This window comes from Bufo gargarizans, chromosome 7 (genome assembly GCF_014858855.1).
Source record: "Bufo gargarizans isolate SCDJY-AF-19 chromosome 7, ASM1485885v1, whole genome shotgun sequence".
NCBI classification, from domain to species: Eukaryota; Metazoa; Chordata; class Amphibia; order Anura; family Bufonidae; genus Bufo; species Bufo gargarizans.
The window spans coordinates 115,529,682-115,547,159 of record NC_058086.1 but is presented as its reverse complement, the minus strand read 5'-3'; the positions used below and the strand labels follow the sequence as shown (position 1 = coordinate 115,547,159).

At 43.9% G+C, this 17,478-nt stretch overlaps 1 protein-coding gene across 1 annotated transcript in view; it reads left to right on the top strand.

Moving 5' to 3' along the window:
- COLGALT2 (collagen beta(1-O)galactosyltransferase 2) overlaps positions 1-17,478 on the top strand; it is a 158,776-nt gene that overhangs the window by 105,780 nt on the left and 35,518 nt on the right. The window contains exons 5-6 of the mRNA XM_044301742.1: positions 381-585; positions 5,536-5,655. Of these exons, the coding sequence (XP_044157677.1) occupies positions 381-585; positions 5,536-5,655 (325 nt within the window). The remainder of the gene's footprint in view (positions 1-380; positions 586-5,535; positions 5,656-17,478) is intronic.

Below are 17,478 nucleotides of genomic sequence, written 5' to 3'. Positions count from 1 at the left end.
ACCCCCAAAAAAAAGAAAATGATTGCCACACCTAGGAGCACTTGCTCTGCACTAGAGGCTGCAGGACCTGGCGCTCCCAGCATCGTGACATTGCATGATTATTCTGGCAGTGTCAGATCCCACATGCTTAGGCTAGTACATTCTATTCACCCTCTACCCTCCAAGTGCCCAAGCCACCTGAGCCTGTGGTGCCCCTTTAGTAGTGATAGATGAGGTCTCTATGATACCACACCGTCTCTATGATACCATACCATCACATACTGCCATGGCTTGCCCTGGCTGAATAATATAATGTGATGGATATACATAATAACAGAGAGAGAGAGAGAGAGAGAGAACCTTGCTCTTTATTCTTAAGTCCGCTCTTTTCTCATTTTTAGGGTTATTATAAAAGAACTCCAGACTATGTTCTCATAAGAGAATGGAAGAGACAAGGCTGTTTTGCTGTGCCAATGATTCATTCTACAATGCTTATTGATCTTCGAAAGCAAGCCTCCATGAATCTACAGTTCTACCCTCCACATGATGACTTTACATGGAGTTTTGATGACATAATTGTATTTGCCTTCTCTTGCAGATATGCAGGTATGTATAAGGGGAAAGGATGAATACGATATTTGGAAGACACTTAAACCCATCTTCATATTGCAGTACACTTGCAAGTTTGGCTGATCTGAATATGCTAATTACTGTAGTATTACATTTAGAGCCACTTCTGCCATGAGGCAAGATACGCATCTTGCCTCAGGGAGCAGCAAATTATGGTGGAGTCCCCACCATTCAGACTCATAGGCTGCAGACCCCTAGGTCTGAAGCCTATGAGGCACTTGAATTCTGCAGTAGGTTGCGATGACCTACACAAGGTCTCAGGCAGCGCAATTATATTTTACTGAATGGCTTCGTCCTTATGGAGACATTCGTGATCACATCATCGTGCCACCCGAGATGCACAAGGGGGCATCATACTATAGGATGGACTACAGCGAAAGAGAACATTACACACTACTCTCAAAAAGTTTGGGCTATTTGGCTTGTGAGTGAAATTTCAGGATGAACCTAAAATGCACTCTAACCTTTACAGGTGAACGTAATGTGATCTACAAGGAACTTAACAGTAAAATTCACAACAGGTGTTTGGTCCATGAACCAATACATTTCCTGATTCAATTAGAATTGGTATTTAAACAGTCCTCCTCATCATCACATATAAAAACAACACATAACAATTGATCAACAGTACCTTGCCATTGCAAGGTTTCAAACAGGATGTTCTCAGAAGGAATTGGCCACTGAGCTTAGAGAGTCACATAGTATCATCAGCAGATAGCAACAGAGAGACTGGAAGAGTCACAGAAAGGCATAGAAGTGGATGTCCTTTGGCAACATCCCACACTGATGACCGCTTCACTGTGAACAATGCCCTGCGGAACTGGATGATGAATGCGACACAACTCCAGGCATTTAAGGGAGGTGAGAGGCACCCAAGTGTGACGTCAGACCATTCTTTACCATTTACATCAGAGTGGTCTGCGTGCTGGACAACCTGCAAGGGTACCTGACCACAGGCGTCATCATCTTGCATGGGCCATGGAGAATCTATTCTGGACGAGAAACCATTGGGCCTCTGTGCTGTTCACTGATGAAAGTCAATTCACGCTGAGATGAAATGATGGCTGCTAACAATGTTGGAGACGTCAAGGAGAAAGCGCTATGCATCAGCCACTGTCACCAGACAAGCCTTTGGTGGTGGCGGTGTTACAGTGAGGTCAAGTGTGTCTACTAAATACAGAACTGCCCTACACGTTGTGAATAGTTGTCGCGGACGGTGTACAGGAAACAAGACAAAGCAACATGCATATATGACTCATTGGATCCAAAGCTAAGGAACCAAAAGGGAGACCCCTGCACAAGACCTGAGACTTTCCCTGGCTGCTCAGCCTATGCAAAGATCCCAGAGGTGGATGGTTGCATATCCACGTACCTCGACTATATAACCCCTGAAAACCCTACAATAGTGAGGGGACACGACCACCGGCTCCCTACACCAGACACGGAGGGAGTCAGGGTCACCTGGGATCCAGCAAACAGAAAATAACAGATAAATGTTCAGCACTTAACTTTGTAGCAGACTGGAAAACAAGATCAGCATGCACACACACTCCAGGAAGTAGTATAAGCCGCCCAGTAATGCATTATGGGGCGGAATTTAAAGGGATGCAATTAGTCCAACTACATGACAGCTGAGAGAGGCTAACGAGATGAGGAACTGAACATCACAACAAAGAAACTCAAGGAGGAGGTTCTGAAAGGATTCTGTCAGAGCTTCTCAGCTGTCTGGTTGTGACAATAGTAAAGTGACAAGCCCATACTACTTGAATAACATCATTAATCCAGTCATTGTGCCTCTTCATGAACAACACAGGCCTAATTTCATCTTCATGGATGACAATGCACCAGCTCATCGAGGTAGCATCGATAGGGAACAGCTGCTGGAGACTGGGGTACCACAAATAGAGTGGCCCGCACTTTCTCCAGACCTGAATCCCATTGAAAACCTATGGGATCAGCTGAGTCGCCGTTTAGAGGCTCATAACTCTGTACCCCAGAATCTCAATGACCTGAGGGCCCCCCTTCAAGAAGAGCGGAATGCCTTACCTCAGCAGACAATAAGTCAACTTGTGAACAGCAGGAGACGTCATTGTCAAGCTGTAATTGATGCTCAAGACCACATGACAGGGTTTTGAGACTTTGTAATTTTTTGTGGGGGTACACCCACCACTGTTGTTGGATTTTGTTTCAAAAAAATAGTTTGAGATGAGAAAATAGCATTCCATGCTTCTGCTTAAATGCTCTACTTTCATGATAATACAGGTGAAACTCGAAAAATTTGTGCAAAATTTATTTCAGTAATACAAATTAAAAAGAATTGCATTAATGCAGCTTAAAATTAGAATTTTGTGAAAAGGTTCTATATTCTAAGCTCAAAGTGTCACACTCTAATCAGCTAATTAATCCATACCCCCCGAGCAAAGGGTACCTCAAAATTGTGACTTTGGTGTTTCATAAGCTGTAAGCCATAATCATCCAAATGATAACAAAAAAGGCTTGAAATATCTCGCTTTGCATGTAATGAGTCTATCTCATATGTTAGTTTCACCTTTTAAGTTGCATTACTGAAATAAATGAACTTTGCACAATATTAAAATTTTTCGAGTTTCACCTGAACATTTTCCATAAATTTACCCGAAAGCCAAATACCACTAACTTTTGTGATTAGTGTATATTCTGCCACTACAGGAGGGAGCATTATATATACCACCACTATAGGGGGCATTATACTACAGGCTGGAGCACTACAGGAAGCATTATACATACCAGCACTACAAGGGGGTGCATTATTCTTAATGGCACTACAGGGAGCATTATAATACAGGGGGCATTGCAGCAGGGATGTACAAGAAAGATATTGTCAAAGGTTGTTCTGAACTCTGAATGGAGAAGGTGAGGAATGAGAATGTCTACATCAGAGAAGAAATCACTGGATGCGAGAGGTATGTAGTGCGATATTACTCTGTATGCATAATAGCGCTGTATTTATTGTCCATCCACATGTGCCTTTAACTGTAGGGCTGGAAGTATTGGATTTATTAGCACTGGGATGAATGTGTGTGGGGAGGGATTCAATTGCGTCTTAGGCAGCTGAAAGGTTAGGTGCACCGCTGGCTATATTACAGGAACAGAACCAAGTTGTGGCTAATGAAATGCCTGTTTCAGTACATGTGCTCATACTACGAGCCCTTTCCTTCATATATAGACGCTTATATACCATGAGCATTTACATACAGAGGCTTTGCTTAGACTACGACCCCTTTCCTTCATATATAGACCCTTATATACCATGAACACATACATACAGAGGCTTTGCTCATACTACGAGCCCTTTCCTTCATATATAGACCCTTATATACCATGAACATATACATACAGAGACTTTGCTCATACTACGAGCCCTTTCCTTCACATATAGACCCTTATATACCATGAACACATACATACAGAGGTTTTGCTCATACTATGAGTCCTTTCCTTCACATATAGACCCTCATATACCATGAGCACATACATACAGAGGCTTTGCTCATACTACGAACCCTTTCCTTCACATATAGACCCTTATATACCATGAACATATACATACAGAGGTTTTGCTTAGACTACGACCCCTTTCCTTCATATATAGACCCTTATATACCATGAACATATACATACAGAAGTTTTGCTTAGACTACGACCCCTTTCCTTCATATATAGACCCTTATATACCATGAACATATACATACAGAAGTTTTGCTTAGACTACGACCCCTTTCCTTCATATATAGACCCTTATATACCATGAACATATACATACAGAGGCTTTGCTCATACTACGACCCCTTTCCTTCATATATAGACGCTTATATACCATGAGCATTTACATACAGAGGTTTTTCTCATACTACTGAGCCCTTTCCTTCACATATAGAACCTTATATACCATGAACACATACATACAGAGGCTTTGCTCATACTACGAGCCCTTTCCTTCATATATAGACCCTTATATACCATGAGCATATACATACAGAGGCTTTGCTCATACTATGAGTCCTTTCCTTCACATATAGACCCTTATATACCATGAGCATTTACATACAGAGGTTTTTCTCATACTACTGAGCCCTTTCCTTCACATATAGAACCTTATATACCATGAACACATACATACAGAGGCTTTGCTCATACTACGAGCCCTTTCCTTCATATATAGACCCTTATATACCATAAGAATATACATACAGAGGCTTTGCTCATACTATGAGTCCTTTCCTTCACATATAGACCCTTATATACCATGAGCATTTACATACAGAGGTTTTTCTCATACTACTGAGCCCTTTCCTTCACATATAGAACCTTATATACCATGAACACATACATACAGAGGCTTTGCTCATACTACGAGCCCTTTCCTTCATATATAGACCCTTATATACCATGAGCATATACATACAGAGGCTTTGCTCATACTATGAGTCCTTTCCTTCACATATAGACCCTTATATACCATGAGCATTTACATACAGAGGTTTTTCTCATACTACTGAGCCCTTTCCTTCACATATAGACCCTTATATACCATGAACACATACATACAGAGGCTTTGCTCATACTACTGAGTCCGTTCCTTCATATATAGACCCTTATATACCATGAACACATACATACAGAGGCTTTGCTCATACTACGAACCCTTTCCTTCATATATAGACCCTTATATACCATGAACACATACATACAGAGATTCCTCAAAATACCTCCAAGCTAGGTTTGTCTGATTTGGCCTTAATAAAAGTTGTGAGTTTTGGTTGTCCCACTGTAACTCACCATTGTCATGTCAATAATTGCATCTTTACGCTCACATCATCATCATCGTCATTCGTCTTGTAACAATGCATCCTGTAACTACTGTATGCTTCTCTGTGTCTTTTTTAGGAATTCAGATGTATATTTGTAACAAGGAGCATTATGGGTACCTTCCGGTGCCTCTGAAACCACATCAAACCCTGGAGGATGACATTGAGAGCTTTTCACATGTGCTGACAGAAGCAATGAGTAAGTGAGGTTCTGTATGAATACTTCATGTGATCAGCCTATGGCCACCCCTACCCATTATATCCCAGTCTATACAGGCAAAAGGCTTTCATACATGGATAAAGGAGAATACCCCACAGCTATGCTGAAATCCAACACACCCAACCTTTCTTTTCACAATCAGCCCCTCTGTACAGAGATAAGCGATCACTGCTGTGATCATTCATCCCCTTATAGAGTTATTGCTTGACGGCAGCAGGTCCCTGTTCACACAGAATATTGTGTTGCTAGCAAGTGATAATTTTATGTTCATGCCTATTAGACAGAATGATTATCGATTGACTTTTAGTATAACCATATCAATTTGGGAAATTATTGCCGCGTGTAATTGCGTGCAGTGAATGAACAATGAGTGATGAAGTTGCTTTTCTGTGTTGCCACCACATCGCCTCATCTAATCAGGAATCGGCAACTCGTTAACAGGGCAGATTCTCTAGGGGCAAACCAGCAACGATCAAAATAAGGAGCAAACATCGAAAATATTTTCTTGCTCGCCACGTGTTAATGAAAAAATATCTGTCCATCTAACCTGAACCTCACAGGTTGCCATATGCTGCATCCTGGTATCCATGAGTATTCAGGTCTCATTAGGAAAATGAATTGTATAACAATACACCTTAACGTCCTCTCTATATGATGTGTGAAAGATTAACGGGGTATATGTAAATTAAAATGTAAAAACTCTCCTATGTGTAGATATTATTTTTACATACTGGCACAACTTACCTACAAAGAATGAACCATCAACTACCCAAAAAACGGAAAAATATTGAAATCTTTATTAATTGACACATGAATAAAAATGCATAAAACAAGGATGAGAAGCAGAAAAAGCGCTATGACTGGCGGTCAAACACCACGTGGAAAGATATAACATATTCCTAATTGTTGATACATTAATGAATAAAAAAGGGGGCAATACGTGGTGCAATCACATAGTAGCGGAGCACAGGCCACCAAACATCAGAGCGGCATCAGGGAAAATACACTCAACAAGAGAGTAAAAAAGTCACCTAACCATTGGTGTATGTAGGTACGATTTCGGCGTGCCTTCGTCCGGGGGTAGCGTCATCACTGTGAAGCACTCCATATAAACCCCCGCACACCAGTCAGATTTGGCCCCATGCTCACCTGAGCTCTAAATGGCAAAAATCCATTATGACACTTCCGGCCACAGCGTTATGCCGCGCACACACAGGTGATTGAGTGATGGTGGTCACACATATTCAGTGGCTCAGATCCGCTGTCAGGATCCCTTGTACGAGGGTGACTCTTCCAGACATAAGAAATAATGCTCTAAACGTGACTGAACAAATTTGGATGTTCTAATAGGGAGCCATTTTGGTTTTGTGAGGGAGCATTTCCTAGCTCATGCACTGAACCTACAGCTCCAGTGCATCGTGAACATATCCGTTCAGTGTTTGGTCAGTGATTTCCATCAGTGATTTTGAGCCAAAACCAAGTTCGGCTCTAAGCACAGAACAGGAGCAGATCTTTCCCTTATACCTTATGTCTGTGGAGGCTTCACTACTGGTTTTGGCTTAGTCACTGATGGAGATCACTGACCAAACACTGACGTGTGAATCAGGCTTTACAAGGGGGCGAGGGCTCAGGATATTGTCACATATGTGGGGAGGGGAGACGCATCTATACCAAACATACAGCACATCGGAACAGTTGTGCCATACTGTGTACATCAAAAATGTTTCCAACCTAAAAACTACTAATGTGACATACTTTTATCCACATGTGCAGTGTGCAGCAGGGGAGAGGATAGGAGTGATAATGGCAAGAATGGTGGTCATAGTACTCCCCTGTGCTGTGCAGTGATGGGAAGGACGCATGCACCTGTTCTTCCCTTTGGGGCACACTCTAGTTTTGGGGTCATTTGAGGTTCCCTTGATGTTGATGGTTGCGGTGAGGTGCAAGGCAGGGTCCCTTGGATGTCAGTGCAGTGTAGTGGGGCAGGAAATAGTGAAGCAAGGTTAACAGCAGAACAGTTCTTTACTGAAGGGTTAAGTTAAAAAAGCCATGTACACCACGGTATCAAATCCTAATAAATCTGTATGACAGGGTCATTTTCTATTTATTTATTTTTTTTACTCCCAGCTTTCCCAAAGCCATAACTTTTTTATTTTTCCATTCACGTAGCCGTATGAGGGCTTGTTTATTGCGGAACAAGTTGTACTTTCTAATGGTATCATTTACAGTTACATACAATCTAGTGGGGAAAAAATTCCAAATGGGATGGAATTGTGAAAAAATACACAATTTTGGATCAATCGCTCCTGTTTTTTTCCCTCACAGATGTGACCACAGCATCTAATGAGTTAAATGTGTGTGATCGATATTTTGTTTGATGGTATGTTTAAAACAGCAGGCCCCCTGCGCTATGGCGCTCGCGAGTGGGCGCCATATTTAATGTCCCAACAGCTGGGGTATATATTTGAAAGGCAGTCGGATATGGGTTAATAAATACAATAAAGAAATATACAGATGTATCTGTTCAAACCATCCACAAAACAAATGGAACCAGAAAAAAGTTACAGTGGGGACCCCTGGATGATCCCTAGATGAAGCATTTGTGAAACACGTCATGAGTGCAAGGCCACTGGTGTTCCCACTTTCACATGCCTTTTATTTTTTTTATAATACACTCTTACTTAGGGCTCATGTACACAAACGTATATTCTTTCCGTGTGCGGTCCATTTTTTTTTTGCGGACCGTATACGGAACCATTCATTTCAATGGGTATGCAAAAAGAAAAAGGAAGCTACTCCATGTGCATTCCGTTTCCGTATATACGTTCCACAAAGGGATAGAACATGTCCTATTTTATTGTCCGCATTATTTACAAAGATATAACTGTTCTATTAGGGGCCAGCTGTTCTGTTCTGCAAAATACGGAATGCACATGGAAGTCATTCTTATTTTTTGCGGAACAATTTTTTACGGTCATGTGCATGAGGGGTTGTCTGAGTTATTTTTTTGTTCTCTGTATGTTTCTGACTAGGCAAATGTAAGAACTTTACAATTCACTTACTTTATCTCCAGTTGCTGCTTTCTCAGATTTCACTGAGGGTAGAATCACTGAGGGAGGAAAAACATTAATCCCTTCAGCTGCACAGACTCAGGGCTGAAGGCTTTACTGAGTAGCTGCAGGAAGTGAGGAGACAAATGCTGGGCACAGGATCTGACAGAGGAGTTCTGCAGAGCATTGCACAAGAACAGGTCGGGGGAAGATCCTGTGTGTATCAGCAGTGTCATTATACAGTAGGACAGTAGTCCTACAAATACAACATGCTGCTGAGTATCACAGCAGTCAGACATGTCACTTTGTTATTACAGGTAAACAAAGGGCCAGAAGAGAACTAGGGAAATGTTTTTTGCCTAAAACTTGCTTAGCTCAGTTATATATTGCTGCCCATCAGATTTACAGTGCTATATATTATTATTTTTTTCATAACTCAAACAACCCTGAAGCTTAATCAGTGCTTGTCATCCCTCCCTCATTCACTTCTATTGATAATCAGTAGCACATTGCTGATTACACAGGGAGATGTGCTGACGATTATCTTATAAAATATGCAAATCGGCCAATAAATGAGTGATTCCTTGTTTATCAGCTGATCAGCGGCACAATTATACAGGCCAGATATCAGGAATGAGCGTATCTATAAAGACTTGTTCCCAGTAATTGTCCTGAATATCGTGCAGTGTAACAGGAACGTAGAGATTTCCCGATAAAACTTTTTTTTTAACACGTTCCTGCAGCATGGCCCTGAGACCCGAAGATTTATACTTTTCTGGTCCCTGCCTCCATCTTCTGGTCCCAGCAGTGTTTACATCTGGCTGACTATGGGCATAGTAACATGTACCGCTCCAGCCAATGACTGGCCTCAGTGGTGATGGGGCCACAAGTAGCGTTTCACCACTAAAGTCAAGTCATTTACTGGAGAGGTGCACCAGGATCGGAAGATGGAGACAGCATGGAGCAGGAAAGTAGGAATCTTCTGTTTCAGGGACCATGCTGCAGGAACTTGTTAAAAATAATTTTTACGCTGAAACCCCTTTTAAGTGGCGACATTTGCTTCTTGCCTCCTATTCACAAATGAGTCCTTTACTTCACTGCAAAGGACGTCGCTCACTGGTTATTACCGCCTCCTGTCCCCAGTTATAGTGTTCCTTCAATAACCAGTAAGCATTTTCCTTCACTGCAGAGACTGATGCTTACTGGTTATTACCGCCTCCTGCCCCCAGTTAGAGGGGCCCTGCAATAACCAGTAAGCACTTCACTACAGAGGACAGTGCTCACTGGTTATTACCGCCTCCTGCCCCCAGTTAGAGGGGCCCTGCAATAATCAGTAAGCACTTCACTACAGAGGACAGTGCTCACTGGTTATTACCACCTCCTGCCCCCTAGTTATAGGGGCCTTGCAATAACAACTAAGCACTTTCCCGCACTGCAGAGGACAGCGCTCACTGGTTATTACCGCCTCCTGCCCCCAGTTAGAGGGGCCCTGCAATAATCAGTAAGCACTTCACTACAGAGGACAGTGCTCACTGGTTATTACCACCTCCTGCCCCCTAGTTATAGGGGCCTTGCAATAATCAGTAAGCACTTTCCCGCACTGCAGAGGACAGCGCTCACTGGTTATTACCGCCTCCTGCCCCCAGTTATAGGGGCCCTGCAATTACCAGTAAGCACTTCACTGCAAACCTTGCAATAACCACTAAGCACTTTCCCGCACTGCAGAGGACAGTGCTCACTGGTTATTACCACCTCCTGCCCCCAATTACAGGGGCCCTGAAATAACCAGTAAGCACTTTCCCTCACTGCAGAGGAAAGCGCTCACTGGTTCTTACTGCCTCCTGCCCCCAGTAATAGGGTCCCTTCAATAACCAGTAAGCGCTTTCCTTCACTGCAGAGGATGGTGCTCACTGGTACTTACTGCCTCCTGCCCCCAGTTATAGGGGCTCTGTATTAACCAGTAAGCACTTTCCTTCACTGCAGAGGACAGCACTCACTGGTTATTACCAACTCCTGCCCCCAGTTATAGGGGCCCTGCAATAACCAGTAAGCACTTTCTGTCACTGCAGAGGACAGCACTAACTGGTTATTACCGCCTCCTGTCCCCAGTTATAGGGGCCCTGCAATAACCACTAAGAACTTTCCCTCACTGCAGAGGACAGCACTCACTGGTTATTACCGCCTCCTGTCCCCAGTTATAGGGGCCCTGCAATAACCAGTAAGAACTTTTCCTCACTGCAGAGGACAGCACTCACTGGTTATTACCGCCTCCTGTCCCCAGTTATAGGGGCCCTGCAATAACCAGTAAGAACTTTCCCTCACTGCAGAGGACAGCACTCACTGGTTATTACCGCCTCCTGTCCCCAGTTATAGGGGCCCTGCAATAACCAGTAAGCACTTTCCGTCACTGCAGAAGACGGCGCTCACTGGTTATCACCGCCTTCTGCCCCCAGTTATAGGGGCCCTGCAATAACCAGTAAGCACTTCACTGTAGAGGACGGCACTCATTGGTTATTACCGCCTCCTGCCCCCAGTTATAGGGCCCCTGGAGTAACCAGTAAGCACTTTCCGTCACTGCAGAGGACGGCGCTCACTGGTTATTACCACCTCCTGCACCCCCAGATATACAAACCGGATTCCCAAAAAGTTGGGACACTAAACAAATTGTGAATAAAAACTGAATGCAATGATGTGGAGATGGCAAATGTCAATATTTTATTTGTAATAGAACGTAGATGACAGATCAAACGTTTAATCCGAGTAAATGTATCATTTTAAAGGAAAAATACGTTGATTCAAATTTTCACGGTGTCAACAAATCCCCAAAAAGTTGGGACAAGTAGCAATAAGAGGCTGGAAAAAGTAAATTTGAGCATAACGAAGAGCTGGAAGACCAATTAACACTAATTAGGTCAATTGGCAACATGATTGGGTATAAAAAGAGCTTCTCAGAGTGGCAGTGTCTCTCAGAAGCCAAGATGGGTAGAGGATCACCAATTCCCACAATGTTGCGCAGAAAGATAGTGTTACCCAGCGAAAAATTGCAAAGACTTTGCATCTATCATCATCAACTGTGCATAACATCATCCGAAGATTCAGAGAATCTGGAACAATCTCTGTGCGTAAGGGTCAAGGCTGTAAAACCATACTGGATGCCCGTGATCTCTGGGCCCTTAAACAACACTGCACCACAAACAGGAATGCTACTGTAAAGGAAATCACAGAATGGGCTCAGGAATACTTCCAGAAACCATTGTCAGTGAACACAATCCACCATGCCATCCGCCGTTGCCAGCTGAAACTCTACAGTGCAAAGAAGAAGCCATTTCTAAGCAAGATCCACAAGCTCAGGCGTTTTCACTGGGCCAGGGATCATTTAAAATGGAGTGTGGCAAAATGGAAGACTGTTCTGTGGTCAGACGAGTCACGATTCAAAGTTCTTTTTGGAAATCTGGGACGCCATGTCATCCGGACCAAAGAGGACAAGGACAACCCAAGTTGTTATCAACGCTCAGTTCAGAAGCCTGCATCTCTGATGGTATGGGGTTGCATGAGTGCGTGTGGCATGGGCAGCTTGCATGTCTGGAAAGGCACCATCAATGCAGAAAAATATATTCAGGTTCTAGAACAACATATGGTTCCATCCAGACGTCATCTCTTCCAGGGAAGACCCTGCATTTTTCAACAAGATAATGCCAGACCACATTCTGCATCAATCACAACATCATGGCTGCGTAGGAGAAGGATCCGGGTACTGAAATGGCCAGTCTGCAGTCCAGATCTTTCACCTATGGAGAACATTTGGCGCATCATAAAGAGAAAGGTGCAACAAAGAAGGCCCAAGACGATTGAACAGTTAGAGGCCTGTATTAGACAAGAATGGGAGAGCATTCCTATCTCTAAACTTGAGAAACTGGTTTCCTCGGTCCCAGACGTCTGTTGAGTGTTGTAAGAAGAAGGGGAGATGCCACACTGTCATGTTACATGATATTATTTTTTATTATGTACTGTCTCTTTAATGCCTATCTAGTTTGTCTCTTGTGGCATTCCTTAGTTTGCATGCTGCTCAGTCTCCTCCCCCTCTTTGCTGTATCAGCCATTTTAATGCTGTAATTCATCTGACCTGTGTCTATTCTCTATACCTGCATGGAAGAATCGTTCTTTTACCTGTTGTAACTTGCATTCTACGGATCATACGACGAATAAACATCGCCAGATCTTCTTTCATGTGAGTTGGGACTGAGTAAGCTATCTGGAAAGGTGATTTGGGATGAATAATCTCTTCAGGGCAATGAGCTCCATGTGCTACTGAAAACCACATTCATAGCCTTTGCAGCCGATTCAGAATAGTAAAAGAACGTATCCAGCAGCCTGCACAGAGATAACTGCGTCACAGGACAGATCATAGTGAAGTGTAACTGTGTGTATTGCACGAGAATTCTGCATACAACCCCAGCACAGCTTGTTACAGCTCCTCACAGTATACAGACCCTCTTCACTGCTACAGTCAAGCCTGTGTACTGCAGGCCATCATGAGTGGAAAGGGCTCAGTGTGTGATGAAACACCACAGCATGCTTCACACAGAGAAAGTCAGGATGAGGACCCAGAGTTCACTGCATCGACCAAACGCTCTGTGAAACCCACTTGGAAGGTTAAAGAGAACTATGAATCCATGAGAACTGAACTAGCAACCAGTCTGAAGCAGATTTGGGATAAAATCCTCACCCACATTGATGTGATTTCATGTCCCAGCCATGAGGTACTGCAACTAGAGGGCGCCATAAAGCATCTCTCTGCTTCATACGAACTGTACCAGACTACAAGCAACAAATATAAAAGTATTCTGCAAAGCATCAACACTGAGGAGTCCTTAGAGCAACTTAACAATGCCCAGCTTCTTAATGAGGAAAGAGAAAGCTTTATCCAGCGAACTAAAGCAAAGGCAGAAGCAAAATTAATGCTGCCACGGGACACTGTATCTCACAAATCTGTATCCACCAGACGTTCTAAAGGTTCCTCTAGATCCCGAAGTTCAAAGCACTCAACGCTTAGTGAACAGCTAATGAATGCCCGCGCCGAAGCAGAGGCTATCAAGGTACGGGCCGCATATGCAAAAAAGAGAGCAGATTTGGAGACCGAGGTTGCAGTAATGGAAGCCGAGGCAGCGCATCAAAAGGCAGCAATAGAAGCTCAAACGGCACGTCAAAGGGCAGCAATTGAAGCTTTAAAGGAACAGAGCAACTACGAGGCAGCTGCAGCAAAACTAAAGGTTTTGGAACAAGCTATCGGTGCAGATGAAAATGCTAGCGAAATGGTCAGCGTCAAGGCAGATGTAGCAGATTCCTTTGAACGCACTAAGAACTATGTTCTAAACCACAGCAGTGAACACTCAATTACCTCCACGTTTCACGGCAACGCAAGGACTTCACCACATCATCAGGTAAAAGCCGTTCCAGCCACTTCCTACATGCAAACCCACCCCAGTGCAGCTCCCGACTGTCATGCTGATCCCGCATATGTCACAAAACGGCACACTAAGCCGCAAGCAAGTCGCCAGCCTCCTGCTAACAGTACTGTTCCAGACCTTCACCCAACAATTCAGCTGAATGCCCTTGCTGCACCATATCTTCCCACGTCTCTTTGCAACGATACCATAAACAATGCGATCCACAACAATCAACCAGCAACCTCCTATGTAAAGTCAGAGGCAACCGATACAACAGAGGTAGTAAAGTACTTACTTCGACATGAGCTCGCCAAGTCAGGCCTAGTAAACTTCGACGACCATCCTGAAAATTATAGAAGCTGGAAAGCCGCTTTCAAAACTACATTAGGCGGTATCGGTCTTACTGCCGATCGTGAGCTGGATCTGCTGATCGGGTTGCTTGGCCCACAGTCAACAGAACGTGTCAAGAGCCTCAGGTCAGTTTACATCGACAATCCAACTGCAGGTCTCACCGCAGCATGGGAGCGTCTAGAACAGACTTACGGTAGTCCTGAAGCCATAGAGAATGCATTGCTCAAACGATTGGAAAATTTCCCAAGGATATCTGGTAAGGACAATATAGAGTTCCAGAGACTCAGCGACCTTCTTCTCGAAGTCCAGCTTGCCAAAACTGACCCTAAGCTACCTGGCCTCAGTTACCTGGACACTGCTCGAGGAGTTAACCCTATCATTTGCAAGCTTCCGCATGGCCTACAAGAAAAGTGGATCCAAGTTGGGTCATCATACAAACGGGAAAACAAGGTTTCCTTTCCCCCGTTCTCCTACTTCTGCAATTTCGTCAGGAACATTGCTGACACCAAGAACGATCCTAGTTTTGCATTCAACGAGTTCAATACTCCCTCACCTAAAGGTGACAACCTACATACTAGCTACAGGAACCGCAGAGGTCCCGTGTCCGTTAGGAAGACAGACATTATTCCCACTCCCGCCCCAAACAAGAGCGGCAAGATCGAAAACCCAAACCGATTATGTCCCATCCATAAGAAGCCTCATCCCCTCAAAAAATGTATCGGTTTCAGAAAGAAGCCCCTACAAGAACGAAAGGAACTCCTAAAGACTTTTGGGGTATGTTATAGATGCTGTGCTTCCACCGATCACTTTGCCAAGGAATGTAAAACTCCTATCAAGTGCATAGAGTGCGGTTCCGAGGACCATGTGCAAGCACTCCATCCCCTTGAGTCCAATCCTTCACAACATGCAGACCTTCCTCCTGGACAGAACCACAGCGGGAAGAGTACAGATCACGTACCTAATTCCACCATGGTATTTTCTTCGTGCACCGAAGTCTGTGGGGAAGACCACTGTGACAAATCTTGCGCTAAAATATGCCTAGTGAATATTCATCACAAGGATCAGCCAGAAAAGACTTTAAGGGTGTATGCTATCTTAGACGATCAAAGCAATCGATCGCTTGCACGATCCGAACTGTTCGATCTATTTTGCACAAAAGGAGAGGTTCACCCTTACACCTTAGGCACTTGTAGTGGAACTACAGAGGTTTTTGGAAGAAGGGCTCATGGATTTATTGTGTCCTCCCTAGAAAATAACCTACAATTACCCTTACCTACACTTGTAGAGTGTAACCAGATACCAGCCAACAAAGAAGAAATACCTACACCAGAAGTTGCCTTCTACCACCCTCATCTAAGGTCAATAGCCAGTGAAATCCCACCACTTGACAAAGATGCTAAAATCCTTTTTCTGCTGGGAAGAGATATTCTAAGGATCCACAAGGTACACAGGCAGGTCAGCGGACCTCCAGAGGCCCCATTCGCCCAGTACCTGGACTTAGGCTGGGTCATCATAGGCAACGTCTGTATAGGCAAAATGAAAAGGCCTACTAACATTTCTTCATTCAAGACAAATGTATTGCCAAATGGTCGTAATACTCACTTTGAGCCATGCCCACATCACTACTGGGTGAAGGAGAAGGTAACTAGCTGCAAGTTGCAACATCGCAACACAAACCTTTCCCGCACCTACGATGACAGCTTTGGTTCTACAGTTTTCAATGTAAGCAGTGAAGACGACAAGTTGGCTCCTTCGGCAGAAGACAAAGAATTCCTTAAAGTAATGGACAATGAGTTCTTTCAGGAAGATTCCAATAGCTGGGTAGCACCCCTACCCTTTCGCCTCCCGAGAGAGAAGCTACCAAACAATCTACATCAAGCAGTCAAAAGATTCTCCTCCTTAAAGCGTACCTTAAGCAGGAAGCCAGAGATGGAAAGACATTTTGTGGACTTCATACAGAATATCTTTGACAGGGGTCATGCCGAACCCGCACCCCCATTGAAAGAAGGAGAAGAATGCTGGTACCTCCCTTCCTTCGGTGTGTATCACCCACGAAAGCCAGACCAAATCAGAGTTGTCTTTGACTCCAGTGCCCAACATGAAGGCTTCTCACTTAACGACATGCTCCTCACAGGGCCCAACTTGAACAACAACCTCATTGGAGTCCTAATTCGCTTTCGTCAAGAACCTGTAGCGGTGATGGCCGACATTCAACAAATGTTCCACTGCTTCATCGTCAAGGAAGATAACAGGAATTACCTCAGGTTTCTATGGCACAAGGACAACGACATCAACAAAGAGGTAATTGATTACCGAATGAGGGTACATGTCTTTGGGAACAGCCCTTCCCCAGCTGTAGCAATCTATGGACTAAAAAAGACAGCTCAGCTTGGAGAAGCTGAGTATGGATCCGATGCTCGTCAATTTGTTGAAAGGAACTTTTACGTAGATGACGGGCTCAAATCCTTTCCTACTGCTAAAGAAGCAATTAATCTTCTTACCAGAACAAAAGAGATGCTAGCTGTAGCAAACTTGAGACTTCACAAAATTATATCTAACAGCCAAGAGCTAATGAATGCATTTCACCCTGAGGACTATGCTGCCAGTGTGAAAGACCTTGACCTTGGGTCAGACGCACCCCCTATGCAGAGAAGTCTAGGTCTGCTGTGGAACATCAAAGTAGACACATTCACCTTCCAGGTGTCAACCTGTGACAAACCCTTCACCAAGAGAGGAGTCTTGTCCGTAGTGAACAGCATCTACGACCCACTGGGATTTATAGCCCCAGTCACCATCCAAGGTAAGATGTTATTAAGACAGCTTACTACTGATAACATAGATTGGGACACTCCGTTACCTATTGAGAAACAACGAAGATGGGAGAAATGGAGAGGTTCTCTGAAGACATTAGAACAGCTCCAAATTCCACGTTGCTATGCCCCAGTCTCCATCTC